The 22,797-nt window shown below is 42.5% G+C and overlaps 1 protein-coding gene across 1 annotated transcript in view; it reads left to right on the top strand.

The window, feature by feature from the left end:
• LOC148426775 (collagen alpha-1(XIV) chain-like) overlaps positions 1-22,797 on the top strand; it is a 112,878-nt gene that overhangs the window by 82,724 nt on the left and 7,357 nt on the right. Inside the window, exons 35-44 of the mRNA XM_088409747.1 lie at positions 715-792; positions 1,314-1,400; positions 4,013-4,066; positions 7,315-7,410; positions 7,815-7,868; positions 16,292-16,345; positions 18,581-18,634; positions 18,721-18,792; positions 21,438-21,473; positions 22,700-22,766. Of these exons, the coding sequence (XP_088265873.1) occupies positions 715-792; positions 1,314-1,400; positions 4,013-4,066; positions 7,315-7,410; positions 7,815-7,868; positions 16,292-16,345; positions 18,581-18,634; positions 18,721-18,792; positions 21,438-21,473; positions 22,700-22,766 (652 nt within the window). The remainder of the gene's footprint in view (positions 1-714; positions 793-1,313; positions 1,401-4,012; positions 4,067-7,314; positions 7,411-7,814; positions 7,869-16,291; positions 16,346-18,580; positions 18,635-18,720; positions 18,793-21,437; positions 21,474-22,699; positions 22,767-22,797) is intronic.

Below are 22,797 nucleotides of genomic sequence, written 5' to 3'. Positions count from 1 at the left end.
GAAAAAAGTTGAAAACCCCATATTACCTCATGTTCCATTTAATTTACTCTTATTTTGAAAAGAAAATTGTACCGTTCTTGTCACCCACATTCAACATTTCTGCAGTCAGACACAGAAATTTTAAGCAATAAGATGCATTAAAAACAACATAAAAAACTGAGATTTGCAGACATATGCAGAAACCCTGTTCTCACCCCTCTGAAGTGACTTCATATGCCTTACGTGTACACCAAACGAGAACCACTGTATATATATATATATATATATATATATATATATATATATATATATATATATATATATATATATATATATATTTTTTTTTTTTTTTTTTTTCCCCCTCAACTTTATCAACCGGTGTAATGATGCAACGACGCGTGTCTGCATGTATAAAAGCAAAGACAAAGGGTAAGTGCATTATTAGTCATGCGCGACACATCAAGTATCACAGAAAAATCAGGGTTGAGTGGGGAGTGGGGGATTGAGTGCTGCTTGGAACATGCTGAGCCAAAGTATTCCTCTAATAGGAAAAGGAGGACAAATGGACTTTTATCCACTTAACATATCACCGACCATTAACCCTAAGCAGCTCGCATCATTTGACATCATATCAAGATATGTGCGTGAGTGCGTGTGTGTGCGTGCATGTGCGTATGTGTCTCAAAAGCCAAAAAAGTCTAACCAGAGTCTAACGTTACGTGGGTGTATTTGCAGTTTCAGCTCCAGATGTTTGATATCATCTGCAGTACATCGTGGGCAAGCAGGGACAAGTGTTGTGAACTGCCAGCTTTGGTAAGAACAAGTACACACACTGTTGTCATTTGGTGGATATCACAGACTGAGCTAATCAGAGCCCTAATTGTGCTTGTGATCAAATTGAGTGACGATAAAAGCAGAACGGCCAAACTAAAATTAGATCCAAACGACTTTGGAATCCGTTTGAATTGGGATGGCCCCTGGCGAAGGAAGCACCGGCGTTTAACCGCAACTAATTTGATTTACAAAATCAAATTACAGGCAATGGGCACCTGGAGGATATACTGTATGATGTTTCCATTTCAATTATGTTCTCATGTACACATGAAAGGGGGTTTATGTTGCAAATTCCACTTAGAATAAATCATTACCACACTATGAATGCTACATATCAAATGTAATATAGATCTAATAAAAAAAAAAAAGTTCTTGCCAAAAATATGTTTTTCTTTGTCTTTGTGTTGATTTTCAGTTTTAGTCATCTGTAACAGTTGAATTGAGAAAACTGGATTTTTGTGAATAAACTTAATCTGTATTTGGGTCTGCATATGTTATAGAGGGTTGAAGAGGAGTGCCCCTCATTGCCTCACTCCTGTACCTGTTCTCAAGACAGCAAGGGACCCCCAGGACCTTCTGGACCTCCTGTGAGTTTTTTCTTTGATTTGGAATTAAAATTCCTTCCCAATTGATGTTTAGTCCACTCGTGTTTGTCAATACTGTTTCCCAACGTTTTTCTCAACTTTTCCTCAATGCATTCAATTCTCAGGAGCTATTCTGAACATCGGTTAACATCGGTAACAGCCAATTTGATTTAAAGGAATGCAAACATTTTCTGTGGTACCAAGTATCTCACTATCTAAAGAATCTTCCAGAACAGGGATGCCCAAACGTCATTTTTGCCTTATGGGCTAATTCTTGGTGGGGTAATGCAAGTGGTGAGGGGAGTGGGGCTCTTGACAATGTCCCCGTGGCAGAGCGCTTCCGGTGAGCTAAAATCATGAGCCAACGATACAGCTCAGCACTGCAAGTAAATTGAAAGCAGGCTAATTGTCTTTAGCAATATTATCTTTGTCCATCGATGGGCCGCGGCTCCAAAACGTCAACTACTGACGACTGAAGAAGCATCCGTGGCTAATGCCAAACTTTGGTGGGGTTTTTACTTTCTGGACCTGATTTCCCATCTTTGCTTAAAGACTACAACTCAAACCCAAAACCACATAAGATATCTTTACATGGATAAATCGACATAGTACAACCCAATTACTTTATAAGAGTGTTATTGCTTTAATCTGACAATATAAGGGAAGCAACATAAACATTTTAGCTCGGACACTGACATGGGAGTGAACGTGGCCAGGGCAGTAGCATGTAACATGATGTCAATTGTCCCATCACTTTCTACCTGCTCTAACTTACATACAGGTATAAATAACCCCCAACCATCAAAATGCAATGTCATGCACTCTATCAATTCTACCATTCACGATCGACCGGTCACTCGCCATCAACGCATTGAGCCTTTTGCGATGGAGTAGGTCGATTTCAGAGAAAGTTCTGAGTAAAACATTAACAGGTTCATTTATGGCCTGAAACTTCTTCTTGTCTTGACGCTCATTTTTCAATTAGTCTGTCTCTGTCTCCTTGCTCGGTCTTTCCATTCACCATATGGCCTGTGGTTTTTGCTCTTCATTTAAGACTTTTTAAACTCTCAATCAGTCTGTCTCCACAATCACTACCACCTAGTTTGAGAGAGTAATTAAATGGTGATTCCATTCATCACAGAAGATTACGATCCACTACAATTTTCATCCAACTAAGCTCCACATTCTCATTTGGGGAATCCACATGTCCACTTTCCAGCGTCTTTCTAATTTTCCTTAATTATGTCTCACTTAAGAAGCCTGTAGTGCAGCGATACTGCAACAAATAGCCAATATATATGTTAATGCACAATTTCTACCTTTTCGTTATCCTCCCCTCACTTCTTTTTTGTGTATGAATTTTTCTTTCACTTTCATTCTTCAACCAAAGGCAGCTCAGCACGCAGCTGTGATACTGTCTTTGTGGCCATGCTATTATTTTCTTTTACGTCCTCGTCATCCCAACGCTGGCTCTTTTTTTTTTTTTTTTTTGCTATTGCTTTATGCGTTCCTTTCGGAATGTTTGTTTGGCCCTGCAGCTTTGAATGGACTACTTAAATCACATTGTAACTGCAAAATGTGGCCATCTCTGAATGTGATGATAGGATATATTTTTTCATGCTACAAAACACACCAGTCACCATTCTTCCAAATGAGTCGACCATGTACCATGCCCTTCTGTTCACGCAGTGCGTTGGTCATTTTGTAACTGTCAATGTTCAAGATTTCAAGGATTAAGTCTACAACGAAGCAGAGCACGATGAAAGACACGTACTTTAACCTTCCTGTCACATTTGTTTCTCATTAGTATACCAAAAAATCTCTGAGGGGGTGAGCATGTTTAACCATCAACAATTACAATCAATCTGAAGCTTGGAGAATTTAATGTCTTGGAAAAGTTACAATAGCAACAATGGTAAGTTTACGATTGAGTTTGTTTTGCAAAAAAACAACATTAACCAATTGACCTATACTTATCAGCTGTTCAGTAGTACTGTATTCAAGACTTAATCATTCAGGGCCGACTAGCAATCAAATGAAATTTGTTGTCCTTGACTACTTTTAAATTAATCTGGGAATCACACACTGCCATCAACACAGTGTTGCTCAGAAAATACTGTAGATGCTGTAAAGTCAAGAGTAATTTTTAATCTACAGTTGGAAGATAGTTTTACCACAGGAAGCAATGTATTCCAAGTAGAATAGTTTAGAATCTCAGGGACATGCTGGAGCTATAGTCTAATGGCAGTTTGTTGGACTGAGGCTTTATTTGTGGATACAACTTTATAATAAGAGCATTAAGGCAACACTTTTGCTGAGTTTATTGCGGAAGCATAGTTTGAGGAAGATCATGCTCAGGATTGACCTTATGTTATCTCATCTACAAATGACTTGGCCCATCTGTCCATAGTAAAAATCCAATGTGGCCCTTGAGAACAAAAATGTTTATCCCTAAACAGCTTTAGGGCCACTAAACCAAACTTTTTTTTATAGACGCACATAAATCAATGTTGGTGTACAACAGCTTTGAATTGTAACCATTGAACACGTACATATATTCTTGCTGATTCTCAGGGGAATGACTCCACCGTATGTTGTGTTATGGTGTGTCTCAGGGAGGTCCGGGGATACGAGGAACTCGAGGAGACAGGGGTGAGCCCGGAGTGACGGTGAGTAAAGGTCCATTTTTGCTGAGATACATGCATGTAATCTATGTTGACCACATGGACAAATTAGTCTGTTAGCCTTTTGTTTTTTTTAACGTATATGGTGTCCACAAAAGCACATCCTAGGCAAACAAAATTAACTAAACATATTGCAAAAGAAAATATTGATTTCTAAAAAAAATCTAACATTTTCAAATAAATAGATATTATAAATGACTTCACAAAGGCAGATTATACCAAATTTTCTGCACTATAAGGTGCACCGGATCATAAGGTACACCCTCAATTAATGACATATTTTAAAACTTTTTCCATAAATAAGGCGCAACGGATTATAAGGTGCACCCTCAATTAATGACATATTTCAAATCTTTTTCAATCACAATATAGTAATACTCAAAGTAATAACATTAATAACTCAAATAATAACTCTAAACTCTCAATAGCATAATAACTCAATGTCAATATGACTAACCTTGTTCAACTGTAATCACACAAAAGAAACAGGTAAAGCTTACTTTATCAATTCATTCCCTCATCTACGGATCCCAATCTCAATATTGATCTAATATAAGGCGCACCTGATTAAAAGGCGCATTAAAAGGCTTTTAGGCGTGCCTTATAGTGCGGAAAATACGGTATTTCACCTGAATTATACTGACATAGAAGAAAAAAGTCATATTTAGTGTTCTATGATAAAACGGTAAAAAGTTAAATATCAGACTTAATGACTCCATATACATTTCTTTAAAATCTATGATCGTTTATGCAAGAATTTGCTGAGCAGACATCATATACTGCATCATCAAGGAATGTAATTTATAAACTATTTTGAATTTATTAAAGGTGCTAAAACTGAAAGAAAAATGAAGTGGCTATGTGACTTTTTAATTAATCCAAAACAATGCATTCATGTGGTGGAGGTGCAATGCCGCTGGGAGATGAGAAAGCCCTCCCACGAGGAACAAAGGGAGGATCAATAAAAACACCCACAACATCTCTTAGCAGTGTTCTCACGCACTTGCTGACTCTCCATTCTACATACTGTATGTTTGGTCCACACCTTTTCTCCAAGGATACTACAGCCCCCATCTACAGCCTGTGGACGCCTGTTGATGTGGTCGAAAGATGGAATGAAATGCATTGGTTGGGAAGTGTTCACAAAGACTCTTTGTTCCCTCTCTTTGTTCTTGGAGCATGGGAATAAACTTCACTCCAGGAAAGGCACAAAACAGACTTCTAAATGATTTTAGCTTCAATTATCTTAAGTTAATTAATTTGATGGAGTGCACCTTTTATCAACAATTAAAAACATCTTCCATAGCAGGTTTCATAACACATATGTGGAATCAAAAAGTCAAAATCCCAATACTCGAGAAATATTGTCGCCGCATCATCTGTAAGTGACATTGAGACATTTGCATGTGTAATATACTGTACAAATAAAAATATGTGGTTGGGAACTAATGGGTAGTTAGTGTTTGTTGATGTTAAATGGCAATAGCTAGCGCGCTAATGCTAATCTCAATTGTTAAGCATTTGCAAATTTTGTAGGCATCTGTTTAATAATTTAAATGTGTAAAAGACAATAAACAATGATTATTTTTATCCACTGACTTCGACTCACTTTCAGCCTTTGGAAATTTTGAATACAAATTTTGGGTGGCATGGTGCGGCTCTGACCTTCCCTTGTGCCGGTTGCATGTTCCCCTCCTGCCCGCATGTTTTCTCCGGGCTCTCCGGTTTCCTACCAGATTCCAAGAAACTTGCGTCGTAGGTATATAAGAAACTGTAATTTGTCCATTGAAGTATTTGTGCGTGTACGTTAATTGTTGTGTGCCCTGTGACTGGCTGGTTACTAGTTCAGAAAGTGACTGCCAATTGCCTGTGAAGGGAATCATATATTAGGTTGTTATCATTATGTTCTTAGTTCATTGTTACCCATTTATGCAATCCTAGTTCATCTTGACCCTGTCCTTAGATAGAACTGTTGACGCACGAAAGTGTGAGCCGGGACCTTGGCCCAGCTGCCGGTGGCGCCCGGCTGGCTCTTTTGTTGTGTCTTGTAATCTGCTATGCTTCTATTCAATAAAAGCCGGGGGGAACGGCTGGGCAAGTGGAAAACTGGCGTTGGAAGACCCACGAGTTACATTTGCCCAAGCTTTTTTCCCTACGCCGGCGTAGAAAAGTCAATCTTGGCTGGTCTGAGTTACTCTTTTTGCTGTTTAAGCAGCTAGGCTTGTCCTAGTCTTCTTTTCTGAGATTTCTCTGACATTGCCCCACAGACCACTGGAGTGGGCCGTGGCACGCTTGCAACCCTCTTGAGAATAAGCCACTGAGTTAAAGGATGGATATTAAAATGTTTTATTTTAATTGAGTATGTGAGCGTGGGTGCGCGTGTGTGTGATTACACACTTATTCAATGGAATAATCAATTGAATACTTGGTTTTCTGAGGGATTAAAATTTAGTGTATTTTTTATACACCGTAGATAAAATACCATGCAGTGTAACTAAGCATCCAGCTGTGGAAGGAGATTTGCTGTTCCGTGCCCCCATCCCCTTCATGGTTATTTTGTCTAACATATGGAAAACGTGTTGTAGATAGGGCTCTTCCTACCACTCGTGCTCACTCATGCAGGGTGGCCTTTCGGTAAGTCAATGAGAAAATATTATTGTTATTGGACAGGGTGTCAAGCGATGAACATGAGATGGCCCACCCAAGAGTCTTTTTCGAAATTCCCAAGAATGCACCATAGGCAGAATAAAGGACAGTTTATTCTTCCGTGCAGACTGTGTGTTATGTGAGACACATTTTAGGGTTGTACTGGCACATTCATATGCTGCACACATACTCACCTGCAAGATCACAATTGCTTCGTAACATTCCTCCCCCTGCAGCTTCTAGCAAGGCATTTGAAGAGATTGACTGTTCTTTTGACATCACGCAAGCAAATTGCCATTTGTTTGTGGCAGATAAATTGCACAGACATTTACAAGTTAACCAATCTGATTTCATTTTAGTTTACTCTCTTCTGGTTTAAATTCATCAACTATGTGTTTTATTGATAATTCATTTTTAAAAAATATTCACTCAGGTAATTAAACAAATAAAAGCAAATCTTTAGGATTGCCAACTGCAACTAAAATTATGGGTGCTGAGTAAAAGAGACATTTATGTGTTAGCAATACTCGCTAATTATATTTGAATGATCAGATTGTTGTTCCTTTATTATTGTATTTATTTTGTAGGGGCCTCAAGGACCTGTGGGAGAGGCCGGTTCTGCTGGACCACCAGGGCCGCCAGGTCCTCAGGGGCCCAATGGCCTCTCCATTCCAGGGCCTCGGGTAAGATTGCCTTGTTCATGTGTTCACAATATTTACCGAAAGAAACAGTAAGACAACCATTATTACAGACATTCATGGAACTATACTGGTTTCATAATGTTTAAAATTGTACTATTGATCACATGTGCTTGAAAAATTATATAAGAGAAAAAAATTCTTTCCACTACTGGGCATAAATATCTCCTCGCATATGTTTTCTTATGTTCCGTGCTATCAAACACCTGCCAGCATAAACTGTCAAATGATAGTCTGCCAGATATTTGTCGGCTCCAGCCCAAAACTCACTTGTTAGGGGAGAACTTTATGAAGAAAACTGATGTTGGTTTCTTTGGTCCCTTGATATTGGTCGCCATAACCGCTATCATTCAGACAACTGACATTTGGAACACTGTTTGCATTTGCAGGGGCCTCCTGGGGAGAAGGGAGTGACAGGAGAGATCGGCCCAGCCGGCCCAGTGGTAAGAGTTATCTTTATAAAATATCAAGTGCTCCATTTTCATACTCAATTGCATCTTCAGTGGAGTCCAAATGCTAGCAGATTCAGTTGTGATGCTTTGAGTCACTTTGATTGGCCATGATCACCCTCACAATGGCGCATCCCTCCCTCTCAAATCCCCTGACCTGAGCTCCGTTCCTGCAAATAGAGGCTTACATCTTATAAAAGTGAGACAAAGCCTAACATCAAGCAGTGTTGTTGTGTAGGCTGCCCACAATCACTTATCCATTCTTCACTCTGTTGTGGCCATGATCAAATAAACTGAAAACCAGCTGTGACTGTTTATGAATTGTTCTTTGTGTATTTGTGTGTGTGCATTCTTAATGAGAACAAATGACTATCCCATGAATTATCGCTAAAGTGCCCGCAGCCTGCGGACAGACGTCAACAAGCCTTGTTGCCATAGAACCTCAGAACTTGTCACAGTCCACCATTTCAGCCACCTCACTTCCAGCTTCACCACACCCGCTCAGCCCTCCTTCTAATCAGCCTCGAACACCAACACCTGCAACCATTTACCCGCTCAGTATAAAGCCCGGTCACTTCCCTCCACAACCCGCCAGATCGTCTCTATGCGCTACGCCGAGCTTTCCAGCAATTCCTCCTGCCAGCCTGCCTGTTGTCCGACCCTGTTCGCCCTTGACCTCCCGATTGCCTGCCGAATTGACTGGATCCTTGGTATTTCGACCTTGCCTGCCTCTGACCACCCGCTAGCCTGCCGTCTTTACCTGTATGCCCGAGCCCCCCTCCCGTCTCGCTCCCTTTGCCCGACTCCCAGCCAAACCCCAGCTCTCCCGACTCCAGAACCCCCCAGACGTCTGTGCCACGCTCCCGTCAGCTCCCACGACTACCCGCACCTTCTGTTCAATAAACACTCTGCCATTGCCCTTACCAGTGCGTGCGTGCTCTTGGGTCCTCCCTCGTCCCGCCGTAACAGTACGATCTGGCCAGTCCAAATGGACCCAGCGCGCCGTTCCCTCATCCAGCCGTCATCCGCTCCCGATCATCCGCCCAATTTTCTGCCTCATGACAGGCCCGAGCCCCAAATTGGCGTCCCGGAACGCTACGAAGGTGATCCCGAAACTTGCGAGGCGTTCCTAACGAATTGTTCACTTTTGTTCGCACTGCAGCCCCGAACATTTGCCTCCGAGCGCGCTAAAGTAGCGTTCGTCATCAACCACCTTACGGGCCGAGCCCGCTTGTGGGGAACGGCGGAATGGAGGAGACGGTCACCCGCGTGTGCCTCCTTCCAGGCGCTCGAGGAGGAGATTTTAAAAGTCTTTGGACTCAGCTACGCCAGTGCGGAATTGGGCCGGGGCCTGCTCGAGTTGCGTCAAGGCGACGGAACGGTGGCGGATTACGCCATTGACTTCCGGACGCGAGCCAGTCAGAATAGGTGGAACGGTCCCGCACTCGTAGACGCCTTCCTTCATGGACTGTCCAGCCGTCTTAAGGACGAATTAGTTTCTCATGAACTCCCCGTCACCTTGGACGGGGTGATTAACCTGGCGACGCGGATAGATATCCGCTTGCAGCATCGGCTACGCGAACTGCAACGGGAAGAGACGCACCAGAGGGCTTCTCCGCCGGCCAGAGTGAGCTCCCATCTGGCGACGTCAGCTCCTCCCGGTGGCGGGAGTGCGCCAACGCAGCCAGCTCGCGCGCCCCTGACTCCTGAAGAGCGGCAACGCCGCCGCTCCGCCCGGCTCTGCCTTTATTGTGGGGAACCAGGACACTTTATTTCCGCATGCCCAGTGAAAAGACCAATCCCGGTCCCGAGTAGCGTAAAAATGGGTCAAGTGACTCTTTCCCTGTCCCGTGACAGAGCCCTCTTACAAGCCCAACTCCTGCTGTCTGATGGCCCCCACACTGTAGGCACCCTGGTGGACTCTGGGGCTGACGCTAACGTCATTAGCCGGCAGCTAATGATTCAACTCGGTCTCAAGAGCTTCCCTCTGCCCAAACCCTCACCTGCCCATGCCTTGGACGGGCGCCCCCTGGGGGTGATAACTCACCAAACCGCACCTCTCTCTATGCGCCTGTCAGGCAACCATGAGGAAAAAATACAATTTTGCATCCTAGATCATCCGCAGATACCGCTAATTTTGGGGCTGCCTTGGCTTTGTCGCCACAACCCTCACATCAATTGGGAGAAGGGAGTCATTTTGGCTTGGGGCTCATCATGCCATCTCTCCTGCCTCAAGCGCGCATCTGTTCCTGATCCCCTCGCCGCTCCGCCTGCGCATGCCGATATCGCTGGTGTGCCGCCTGAGTATCACGACCTTAGCCAAGTCTTCAGCAAAGCGCGTGCAACCTCCCTGCCTCCCCACCGCCCTTATGATTGTGCAATTGACCTATTGCCCGGGACAACGCCTCCAAGGGGTCGCCTATACTCTCTGTCGGGTCCAGAACGGCAGGCCATGGAGAGGTATGTCAACGAGTCGCTAGCGGCGGGCATCATACGTCCTTCCTCTTCTCCGGCGGGGGCAGGGTTTTTCTTTTCCGAGAAGAAGGACAAGACTCTCCGCCCTTGTATCGATTATCGGGGCCTGAACGATATCACGATTAAGAATAGATATCCTCTTCCACTAATGACCTCAGGGTTTGAGCTACTGCAGGGGGCTGCCTACTTCACAAAGCTCGACCTACGCAATGCCTACCATCTCGTGCGGATTAGGGAAGGCGATGAATGGAAGACTGCCTTCAATACCCCGCTCGGACACTATGAGTACCTAGTCATGCCCTTTGGACTCACCAATGCCCCAGCGGTCTTCCAGGCACTACTCAACGATGTCCTGCGGGACATGCTCGACAGATTTGTATTCGTTTACCTGGATGACATTCTCATCTTCTCCAAGACGCAGGGTGAGCATGTTCTCCACGTTCGCGCAGTTCTGCAACGCCTGCTGGAAAACTCTCTGTTTGTCAAAGCGGAAAAGTGTGAGTTTCATGCCTCATCAGTGTCCTTCTTGGGCTACATAATCGCTAAGGATAGCATCAGTATGGATCCCGCAAAAGTCTCGGCTGTTACTTCCTGGCCAACGCCCGAAACCAGAAAACAACTGCAGCGCTTTCTTGGCTTTGCTAACTTTTACAGGCGATTTATCAGGAATTACAGCGCCACGGCAGCTCCTCTTACGGCTCTCACCAGCCCCAAAACCCCTTTCCGGTGGAACCCAGGTGCCGAAAGGGCCTTCCAGGAACTAAAGCACCGCTTCACATCGGCCCCAATCCTTCAAATGCCAGATCCTGGTCAACAATTCATGGTCGAGGTTGATGCATCGGAGACTGGGGTTGGGGCCGTTCTCTCCCAGCGGTCACGGAAGGATGGGAAACTCCACCCCTGCGCATTCTTTTCTCAGCGCCTCTCTCCCGCAGAGAGAAATTATGACATAGGAAACCGCGAACTACTTGCCGTAAAATCCGCCCTGGAGGAATGGCGGCACTGGCTGGAGGGAACGAAGATCCCCTTTGTGGTGTGGACAGATCACAAAAACCTCGAGTATATCCGTCAGGCTAAGAGGCTGAACTCCCGCCAAGCTCGTTGGGCATTGTTCTTCACCAGGTTCAACTTCAACCTCTCCTACCGCCCAGGATCCCAGAATATCAAGCCGGACGCCCTCTCCAGGCAGTTTGAACTTGAGGACAGTTCATGCCGGGACCCCGAGACTATCCTTCCCCCGTCATGTGTCATTGGCTTGCTCACCTGGGAGATCGAGGAGAAGGTGAAGTCAGCTGCCAAGGGGCAGACTAAACCAAGCCAATGTCCCAGTAACCGTCTGCCTGTCCCCGACTATCTTCGTTCTGAAGTTCTACAGTGGGCTCACTCTTCGAAATTGACTTGCCATCCCGGCATTCAACGGACCCTGATTGTCCTCAGGCGACGGTTCTGGTGGCCCTCTATGGAGAGGGACGTGCGTGAATTTATCCAGGCCTGTCCCATTTGTAGTCAGAATAAATCGTCACATCAGGCTCCTTCCGGGCTGCTGCGCCCCCTTCCTGTTCCGCATCGCCCTTGGTCTCATGTTTCACTTGACTTCGTGACCGGTCTACCTCCATCAAACAGTAACACAGCCATCCTGTCCATAGTTGACAGATTCAGCAAAATGGCTCACTTTGTTCCCCTCCCGAAGCTTCCCTCCGCAAAGGAAACGGCACAACTCCTGATTGACCATGTTTTCCGCCTACATGGGCTTCCCCTTGATGTGGTGTCAGACAGGGGTCCTCAGTTCAGGGCGGCTTTTTGGAAGGAGTTTTGCCGGCTCATTGGCGCTACGGCCAGCCTGTCCTCCGGGTTCCATCCGCAGACCAACGGGCAAACGGAGAGAGTAAATCAGGAGATGGAAACTGCCCTCCGCTGTCTGGCATCCCGAGACCCTGCCTCCTGGTCGGCCCAGCTCCAGTGGGCAGAGTATGCCCACAACACGCTGACCAGCTCCGCCACAGGAATTTCCCCCTTCGAATGCGTTCACGGCTACCAACCTCCGTTGTTTCCGGCTCTAGACGACGACGCCACCTGTCCGTCTGCCCTTGCCTTTGCTCGGCGGTGCCGCCGGACATGGGCCCGAGCCCGCTCGGCCTTGCTGCAGGCCAGTAAACGCTACACTCGGACGGCCAATAGGCGGCGTACTTCGGCCCCAACGTACCAGGTGGGTCAGAAGGTCTGGTTGTCCACTAAGGATTTGCCCCTTCGAGTGGAATCCAACAAACTCGCTCCCCGTTTCATTGGTCCCTTCCCCATCCAGAAGGTACTGAACCCGTCAGCTGTGCGTCTTGCCCTACCTCGCTCGATGCGTGTTCACCCAAGTTTCCATGTCTCCCGAATCAAGCCTGCAATAGATAGCCCCCTGGTTCCCGCGCTTCCGCCTCCTCCGCCTCCTCGGTTCGTTGATGGGGGCCCGGTGTACACAGTCCGGCGGCTGCTCCGCTCCCGTCGCCGCGGCAGGGGCCTCCAGTACCTAGTGGACTGGGAGGGGTATGGCCCGGAAGAGCGGTCTTGGATCCCAGCCCGCCAGGTTGTGGATGCCTCCTTGGTCTCTGACTTTCACCGCCTTCATCCTGATCAGCCATCTGGACCGTCTGGGCGTCGTGGCGCGCCCCGGCGTGTTGCCCGCCCCCCCGCCCATGGGGTTTCCCCGGCCGTTGGCCTTTCCCTCCCGCCCAGTGGTGGCCTTGGGACGTCGGGAGCCGTCCCTTGATGGGGGGGTTCTGTCACAGTCCACCATTTCAGCCACCTCACTTCCAGCTTCACCACACCCGCTCAGCCCTCCTTCTAATCAGCCTCGAACACCAACACCTGCAACCATTTACCCGCTCAGTATAAAGCCCGGTCACTTCCCTCCACAACCCGCCAGATCGTCTCTATGCGCTACGCCGAGCTTTCCAGCAATTCCTCCTGCCAGCCTGCCTGTTGTCCGACCCTGTTCGCCCTTGACCTCCCGATTGCCTGCCGAATTGACTGGATCCTTGGTATTTCGACCTTGCCTGCCTCTGACCACCCGCTAGCCTGCCGTCTTTACCTGTATGCCCGAGCCCCCCTCCCGTCTCGCTCCCTTTGCCCGACTCCCAGCCAAACCCCAGCTCTCCCGACTCCAGAACCCCCCAGACGTCTGTGCCACGCTCCCGTCAGCTCCCACGACTACCCGCACCTTCTGTTCAATAAACACTCTGCCATTGCCCTTACCAGTGCGTGCGTGCTCTTGGGTCCTCCCTCGTCCCGCCGTAACAGAACTGAATGACTAAAAAGTTGTTTCATTTAAAAAAAAACAAACAAACAATAATTGCACCCATAATTTGTTCATCTAATTAGTCATACACTATGTGTGATGATAGCTAGTTTTTTTTTGTTTGTTTTTGAGTGAATTTTTTTCCATTTTGTGTAGCAAAAAAATAGTTTCACCAAATGAAACTGACTTTGAAACCCCGGATAAGCATGAGTGATTCACGCTTACAGTATATATTCAAAATCTTAACAATAGTTTAATCTGTTACTGTCCTGCCAAAGCAAATGAAATATTAATCTGGGACGGCTTCTATGAGCACTGCGAGACCCACATAAGCAGTGCTTATCAACTTCAGTCAGTTTTGAAAGACCGCTTATTGAAAGCGCAGTCCTGAGCTTACCCAACTAAAAACTAAAGTGTGCTGACTTTTGATGTGTGCACAATTACAGTAATATTTGTATGAAGAATACGTCCAGGTCATAAATGATCGTCTATTTTATTGAACCCTATTTTACCAGAGTTATTTTGGAATCATGTGATTGAAAACTGGAAATGTGTGTGAGTGCATGTGTCTGTATGTGCGCAAGATTGTCTACATTTTTTCAAACACAAGAACAAATATCAGCAATAGAGCAATAGCTTTCTCTGTGTCCCTTTTCTCTTCTCTTGCATTTTTTCTTTCTTTTCAATCTTTAGTCCGTCCTCCATCAATAAATACAGTAAATACCATGTAAGATGCCATCAACATCTTCTCGACTTTCTTTCAGTTTGATAGGAAAGAAAATGCTGCTACATTGAATTGCAAAGTGTGCGTTTGGGCATCTATCTTCTTTATGTTTGTGCTCTCGTGGAATTCTTTTTGTCTGAACACAGAGAATATACTGTACTTTAATGTGTGCATGTGTGACCATGTGTGTTTATATCTTCTTTTTCACTGTAGCTCTAAAGAAGTGTTTAAAAACATATCTGCCAGTAGTACATTTTAATTTCATAGTCAGAATTTCTAATCATTACATTCGCATTTGAAAACACAGTTCTAATTTTACATATGAAAGCTGTAATGACATTCAGGAATAGATCCTGATATATCACCTCCAAAAATACAATCTTATTTTGAAGATTTCTAATCACATCATCATCAGCTTATCAACTTATTTTTCTCCCATTTTTCTCCTATCAAGAAAATATAAAGAAATAGAAATAGAAATACAATTATTTTAGTTGTGAATAATATTAGTCCAGTTCTGCGGGACGTGATCTCTTACGATGAAAAGTAAAAGCGAATAAGATTTCTTCTCTCTTTGTGATCCCTCACAAAGTTGTTTTTTTTTTCACTGACCACGGATGGAGGAGAGCTTTGTTAAATATCAGATTAAATTTAAGTTAAAAAGTTCAAAATTTGGTCATTAATTATGAAGTGGAAATGTGTTATTTGGTGTTCTGCGATTATCATTCTTTTTCTCCAAGCACTAAACGTATTTTTCTATTTTTATCCAAATACCAAAATATGCAATAGAATAATTCCTGCAGGAGAAACACAAGATGTTTTATTCCTTTCAAATCACCTGTGCGGCATTATTATTGTTTTCCACTTGAACAATCGCAATAAATAATACACCAACCACCGCAAGTTAAAATAAAAAAAGAACAATTTGTTAACTGCCTCAGCTGCAGCTTATATATATCAGGCATAAAGTTATATTACAGCTTTTGACAAAATCTTATCCTGTTTTAATCATCTTTTCTCGTGGGATTTGTGTCTCATCCCATCTTATGTAATGACCACTCCAGACTCAGCTAAAAGGCCTGTGACATTGCTTTGATGAAAACTGAACCGCAAAATTGCTACCTCTTTTAACAACTGTTGACAAGTCTCTTGTTAGTCATTATCTTACAAATTACAAACAACATACTCAAATTGAGAGACATTTTGTGAGTCAACATCTGCCAATTTTAATTGTAATATTGTGTAGCAGGACTCAAAAATAAATACATTAAAAAATACCGGGTGAAACCTTTTCAGCACATTGCCAGATTTGTCTAGGTCAATTTTGATGTTTTTCATATGTCTCATTTCTCATGTCTCATGTCCCCAATCTGGACAGACTTCCTCTTTGTCAAGGCACCACCACAGGCTCTCTGTACACGGTCCTTTTGGCCTGAAAATTTTCAGTGTGCGAATTTTCAGTGCATCCTTAATTACAATATGTCTGCAGCCAATGTTCTAAATCAGTGATGCCTAACCACTGTTTCACGGCACATTAGTGAGAGGTCATCAGGTCTGCCCCTGGAAATGATCCAATTTTACTTAATTGGGCAGATAACATATCTTTGTTTATTTATGTAGCCATTCCAAAAATGTCGCAAAACAATTAAAATCACTTCCACTAAATGAAAAAAAAATAATATTTAACCTATGGATCCACCTGTTGTCTATCATACAACAAAATAATAGCTGTGTTCAACTGATGAGGCAAAGGTTTCACACTAAGATCACCACTATTTCAGTGTTCAGGAAATTCATTTTGTGACAGTTTTGTTTGATAAGTGACATTTTTCTAATGTCAAATATCTGCAAAGGAGTGATAAAGCTTGTGGAAACAATGGAAAATGACAGTGAGCTTTCTGCAGTGGTGATTGAAATCCTGCGTTTGTGTTGTAGGGTGTTCCTGGGAGCCGAGGCCCCCCCGGTAGGGATGGTCCCCCTGGAGTGAGGGTAAGACATCTTTTGTTATTTGGATGCAAAAAAAAAAAGTGTTTTTGACCATATGCCAGAAGAAGCCATGATTCTCTGTCTGTACACAAATGTGTTTATAAAGGATTTCAAATGTTTGGTAACTGATAACAACTGTTTCTTTGAGATTGTGCCTCATCGTGACATAATGTTATGAGAGAGAGAAACACATGTACTGTATTTGTTGATGCTTATGTTGAAATAATCCAGCTGTGAGACATGAAATCCTTCTACATTACATCCAGATGCTTGTAGCTACCAGCTTCTAAGTAACACATTTGCAATGACCCTTCCGGTCAAGTGATCAGATTAAAGCTACTCGAGTGTTGCCATTAGTTACTTTACAGTCACGGTACGCTATTACCATTTTTCTGAAATTATACTGATTATAATTTGTTTATTGAACTGATTTATACAGATTGATTTGTTGAATTTCATTACTAGTTGTTGAGACTATCGTACACATTATTGTATATAAAAGAAAATACAGGAATATTTTCACGCTGTTGTCAAATGTGCACTGCCTCCGACCTTGCATAATCACTCCCCCCAGCCAAGGCTGCTATTAAAATATTGTTAAAATGATCCTTTCATCCACCCATCCATTATTATAATTCATTCAATGGATTTACAGTATTTCCACAATAAAATATTCAAATGCATGATTAGCATCATTTACTCTCCCCACCCCCAAAAAGATGTGCCGGCACGGCGTGCTATTAAAATGTATTTTAAATTATAATGATAAGAATTCATTGAATGAATTGATTCATACAATAATTCAGGCGATTATCACAGGCATGCTGTATGTTGTCAAACGGTGACCGCCAATGAGGCCACGGTGATTCTTTCAGCCTCTCCCCTCCCTCTTCCCTGCTGCGCAGTGGCAGGGGTGTGTGATTAAAATATTATTAAACTGATCATCATTCTAATTCATTCACTGACACGATTTGCATATCATTTTTTATAAAATTTGCAGCTACACCTCCTGCGTTACATGAACACCACCTGCACAGCATATTAGATCAACCACCTTTTAGGTAGTCATAAATCTAGTCTACTTTTAGGGACCAAATTAGCAGTTGCGCCGAGAAGCGAGTCCCGCCACGTTTGCCGGAAATCCAAATAGGATATAGCTGGTCTACCAAATTCACAAACACACTGAAGTAGACTGCACCCGTAACGTGACAAAGCGCTGTCTAAGTCAGTAGAATGACCACATTATCAGAGTGCTGCACCCATATGTAAGCTGGAATGTCCAGAATGCTTTTGATTGATTTGTTGGTTAGGGGTAAAGCATCTGTAAAGCTGAAGTTCATGGTGGAATTTAAAGTTGAGCATTTTATATATAGTTGGCTGAGGACCGCCTGAGGAGCCCTAGTTTTGAAGCCAGCGGCTTCCCGATCACATCAAAATCTTAACCGATTACGCTTGTCCGCTCTCTATCAATACATGAAGTGAATTTTTCTCATTGGCTTAGAAACCAATCACATTTTTCTCGATTTTAGAGATGTGAGTTTAACTTCTCTAGTGTGTCTTTAGTGGTTTGGTTGGGGTTATTGCTCGAACGCTCGACTCCTGGGTGCCTCTCACTCTTCGATGATTTGTTACTGTGCGAAGAATGTACAGTGCAGTCTTGGAGTGAATGTTTTCACTTGGACGGGTGAATATCCCCTTGATACCATAGCTGCGTCCTAAAACAAAACACTGCAGGGAACGTTCCTAGCGATCTTTGTCTCACCTAGTAGGATTCAACATTATAAGCAATCCAAAACACGTAAGCTGAACTTCGAGGCTCGTTCATTCAAGTATCAGGGGGCTTGTATCTTCAGCTGTGTTCAATATTTTAGCAGTTGACTTGCTTTGTGTTGGCTTCACTTCAGTCAGTCTGAAATGAGAACCATGTAAGACGAGTATCCGTGATAAAAGGGCACCGTGCGCTCGGCGAAAAGCGGACCGATGCATTCGTCCCCCTCGGATAATAATTCCAATTTACAAAGCTTTCCAAGGTGGATTTGTGCAACTATGTGGCAAAACTGAACAAAGAACATTTACCTGAAACAAAAATAAATATTAGCTCTGCAAGACAAAACTGAAGATCCATGACATGTTTTGGCTATCAAAAAACACTGTAAGAATTTCGTTCTGAGAAGATTCTTCAAATTTACTGAAAATATGAGCATTAATAAGAATACATTTTCTCTGCATCGGTCACAGGGCCTACCGGGTAATAGCGGACCTCAGGGTCGACAGGGGCCACCGGGTCCAATTGTAAGTTTATGCTTTCTAACAATTACCCAGAGAATACATTCTCGCCTGGGACTTTTCATGAACCAACAATGCTTTCCATCTTTCAGGGAGCCCCGGGCGCACCTGGAGCTCCAGGACCGATTGGATCAGCAGGTCCGCAAGGAGAGCAAGGACTTTCTGTAAGTTTGTTCACACTCGTATTAATCTCATTTTTAATCTCCAATTGTATTCTTGCTATATGCTGATGAAATCCGTTTTATGCAATGGTCCTCTGGTGCTTGAGTTTTTGGGTGAACCTGATAGGCTAATGTTGTGTTGGTGCATTCTCCGAGCTGGTGATCCGCATTCTATGGAAGAAGGAGCTTGCAAACCACTGAAGCAGCTCAACTTCAGCCTGCCACTTAAATGCAAAGCACCCAGCTACAAATGCAGCCACAGTTGACCACAGCGACAAAGACACTAATGTGATGAGCCATAGCAAAGCCCTTTGCCAAACTGAACTTGAGAAAACCCCGCCCTTGAGCAAGTCTGTGACAAACAGGACGGACGATGTTTTTTTCTAGTTATTTGCTAACTGACAAAAAAATGACACCATTCTTCCTGGTGCTTAGAAACTAAAGGTTGCAGACAGCACTTGTGACTAGTATCAAATACAGCAAAAGGTAAATACAGTAGTTACAACTGCATCTCTTCATCACTTAAAGAAAATATTTGACAAAAGCCACTTTTTTGTTGTTCTCTGTCAATATTTTGATCTTCCAATATATCTAACTTAAAAAAAAGTTAATTGAGTTTTTCACAGAAATTTTTGGGTAAGATTAAACAGAGATTAGAAATATTAATTTCACATTCTAATTATGAAATCTCCCTTTCTTTTTTCTCTTGACAGCACTTGCCTGTTTGTAGAAAGTCAAGCAAGTTTAGTGGAATGTTTTTTGCATTCTGCCCAGGAGAATTTTGCATGCTAAATCTTCAATTTTAGTACAATTTCTCACAAACTCCCATTCATACTGTTTTACCAGCTCTCCTTTGAATGATACTTTTTAATTTCCATTCACAGCTCAAATGGTCATGTTGACAAATGTTTTAACAGTCAGTATGCTTTGTGTCACCTGGGAATATCAGTGATACATTCCTTCCAATTAGAATTGTTGAATAGAAACAAGTTGCCCCAAATATCTTTTAAGAAAAAGGTACAGAAACTCGGATAAATGTGAATAAAATTAAATAGAGTGGATAATTTGAAATGGAGCAATAAAAGAAACAATCGGTGTGGTTTAAACATAAATAGAAACAACTGTGTATGTAAGGAAAAGATTTTTTTTTTTTTTTTTTAAGAAACTATCCATCCATCCATTTTCTGTAGCTGCTTATCTTCATTGGGATGCTGATGCTAATCCAAGCAGTCTTTGGGCAGTAGGTGGACTGCCACCTGGACTTGTTGCAAGCCAATCGCAGTGAAAGAAAGTATATTTTCCTAAAAAGAGTCAATGTCGTTACCATTCACTATAATCCTAGACTTGCTATAAGCAGCATAATTTAGCACGTCTTTAATACAGAAAAATGTCTTTTTAACAATCCATTGATTTTCCCTGAACTGTTTGTTCATAAGTCACAATCATTTTGGCCATCTTTAAGTGCCAGTCCATGCCTTTTATCAACAAATGATTTGTAGGGAAAATTACACATTAAGATAAATTTAACGCCATGTTGCGAGTGTGAACCTTCTTATCATTAGCCAGTTTGACACATCACATTTTCCACACCAACATATTTTCCCACATGTGAATTATGAATGTGGGATGAGGCATTGAAGTCCAGCCTCTAATTTGCAGTTGCAAAAGCAACCCTTGCTATAGCACTGACATTAATACACATCGAATCTTAAAAGAACAAAGATAAATTGCGCTTCTTCTGTTACGTTTCCACTATTGTAACATCTGTATGCTGCCTGCAATGTAAAAAGATCAGTGGGCCATTTCCTCTACATTGTGGGCCGATCAATTGGGGTAAAATGGTGAAATACTATAATCGTTAAATGCATCTGCCCTAAATGACGCTGGCCTACCAGGCTTCCACCCTGTATACAAGATGGCCAGCTGAATCCTGCATGAAAGTAACGAATTTGCCATTGACCAGTCAACTCACAGCAGAGTTTCCAATTCAATTTAATTTCAAATAAACACCTAGACCTGCGGTTTAGTTTTTTTTTTTGTTTCTTTTTTTTTCATTATTGCCTGACATACAACTCTAGCGCACCTTGTGTTTAAACAGCATTGATACTGAGAAGTTCCACTTAAAAAGTTGAATTGCACTTTAATAAACCAATTTGCATCACAGAGAGTCTGTCCTCCACAATATAATTCAATAAATATATAATAATATGTACATCACGCTAATGAGGAGCATTTTATTCAAATTAAGCAATACGCCTAACAATTATGAAATTGCAGGTAGGTAATGTTTTATCTTTTATTTGCCTGAGGATAACAACGTGCTGCGCTCTGATATCCTTTCATAGCCGGGGTGTGCTTGGCAGCTTTTTGTGTATATGGCGTGACCAGATATGAGATCTGTGTCCTTTACACTTTTGCCAGAAGCCCCCGAAGCTACAATTTTGTGTAAACTTTTATGTGCACACAAAGAGGCGGCATGGATGGATTATATTGTCCAAAAATATAAATGGATCAAAACTTCTCAGTGCTGTTGGTGGTAGTCAGTTTATTGTAGTGCAGTAAGTATTAGGAAAAATGATACATTCAATATCATGAGACGTGCCTTCCAAAACCCATCTTTATTCTCCTCCTGTGCTTTTATTTTGTAGGGTCCTGCTGGTATCAAAGGAGATAAAGGAGAAAGAGTAAGTCTACTCCACAGTCAATCAATACCGGTTAGAAGTAACTCACATTTATGAAATGGAAATATTACTTGCTCAGACTCACCAACAGTGTTTTGAGTTGAAGGAATCGATCTTTCTCTCCTCATCAAACAGTAAATTTTTAAGCAGAATTCTTTTTCCCCCATGCACTGCCTGCTCCTTGTTTCGAGGAAAACAAATCAAGTCAGTGTTCATGCCTCAAATTTGCAGGAGAGAAGAGCGCATGTTTTTGATGAGAGAGTGACCAGAGAGAGGCACACAGTTTACCACCCGAATCAAACCTTCATCCGACCAATTTCGTCTTCTTTTACGGTCATTTGTGTCCAACTGCGATTCATTTACTAGAAGAGAGAAGGTCTCTCCGGGACTTTTTCCCCCAATCTGTATTACAATTTTGTGCCTGCTGGGCATCTTCCCAATGATGAAACTCACTTCACGGTCATGGGCTGGTGTGTGATCATTTAATGGGGACAAGTTAAAACATTTATTGGAAATAGTCACATGAAAAATTTAGTATGACGCTGCCACCCACGTCTGTTGTGGATTTGTAATAATTTGAGCAGACTGCATTTCCCATATTTGTTGGAGGGTTATCACAAATCCCGGCAGACGTTTTCTGGTTGTGTTGAAAGGTTGAATAACTTTTTGCAATGAAAGCAATGAAAGATATATATATATATATATATATATATATATATATATATATATATATATATATATATATATATATATATATATATATATATATATATATATATTATATATATATATATATATATATATATATATATATATATATATATATATATATATATATATATATATATATATATTTTTTTTTTTGCTCATATTTTGCTGCTGCGGCTTATACACCAGTGCACCTTATAGTCTGGAAGATACGGTTATTAAAACATACTGTTTATGTGCAAAAAGGAGTAACAAAGTTCAAACATGTCTGCGCCTACCCCCTTATCTCTATTTCTTCATCAAAATATAAATGGTCTCGAATCATTTTCCAACATTGTTACCATAACATATAATAGTGTATTATGCAATATGCAATACATGCACCTACCTACTACTATATAAATATCTTGCTAAGGGTAGTATGTTCCTAAACTATAAAACACAAAACAATTAATATTTGTGTTATTAGTAATAAATCTATTATGTATTTAAATAAATCCTGAGGTTTTTCCCTTCCTCAGGGTGACGTGCAGTCCCAAGCAGCTGTGCGTGCTATCGCAAGACAAGTCTGTGAGCAGCTCATCCAAAGTAAGTCATCATGAAAATAAAAACAGCGCGA

This window comes from Hippichthys cyanospilos, chromosome 3, assembly GCF_059441005.1.
Source record: "Hippichthys cyanospilos isolate Australia breed blue-spotted pipefish chromosome 3, RoL_Hcya_1.0, whole genome shotgun sequence".
Taxonomy (NCBI): domain Eukaryota; kingdom Metazoa; phylum Chordata; class Actinopteri; order Syngnathiformes; family Syngnathidae; genus Hippichthys; species Hippichthys cyanospilos.
This window is presented reverse-complemented; position numbering and strand designations above follow the sequence as displayed.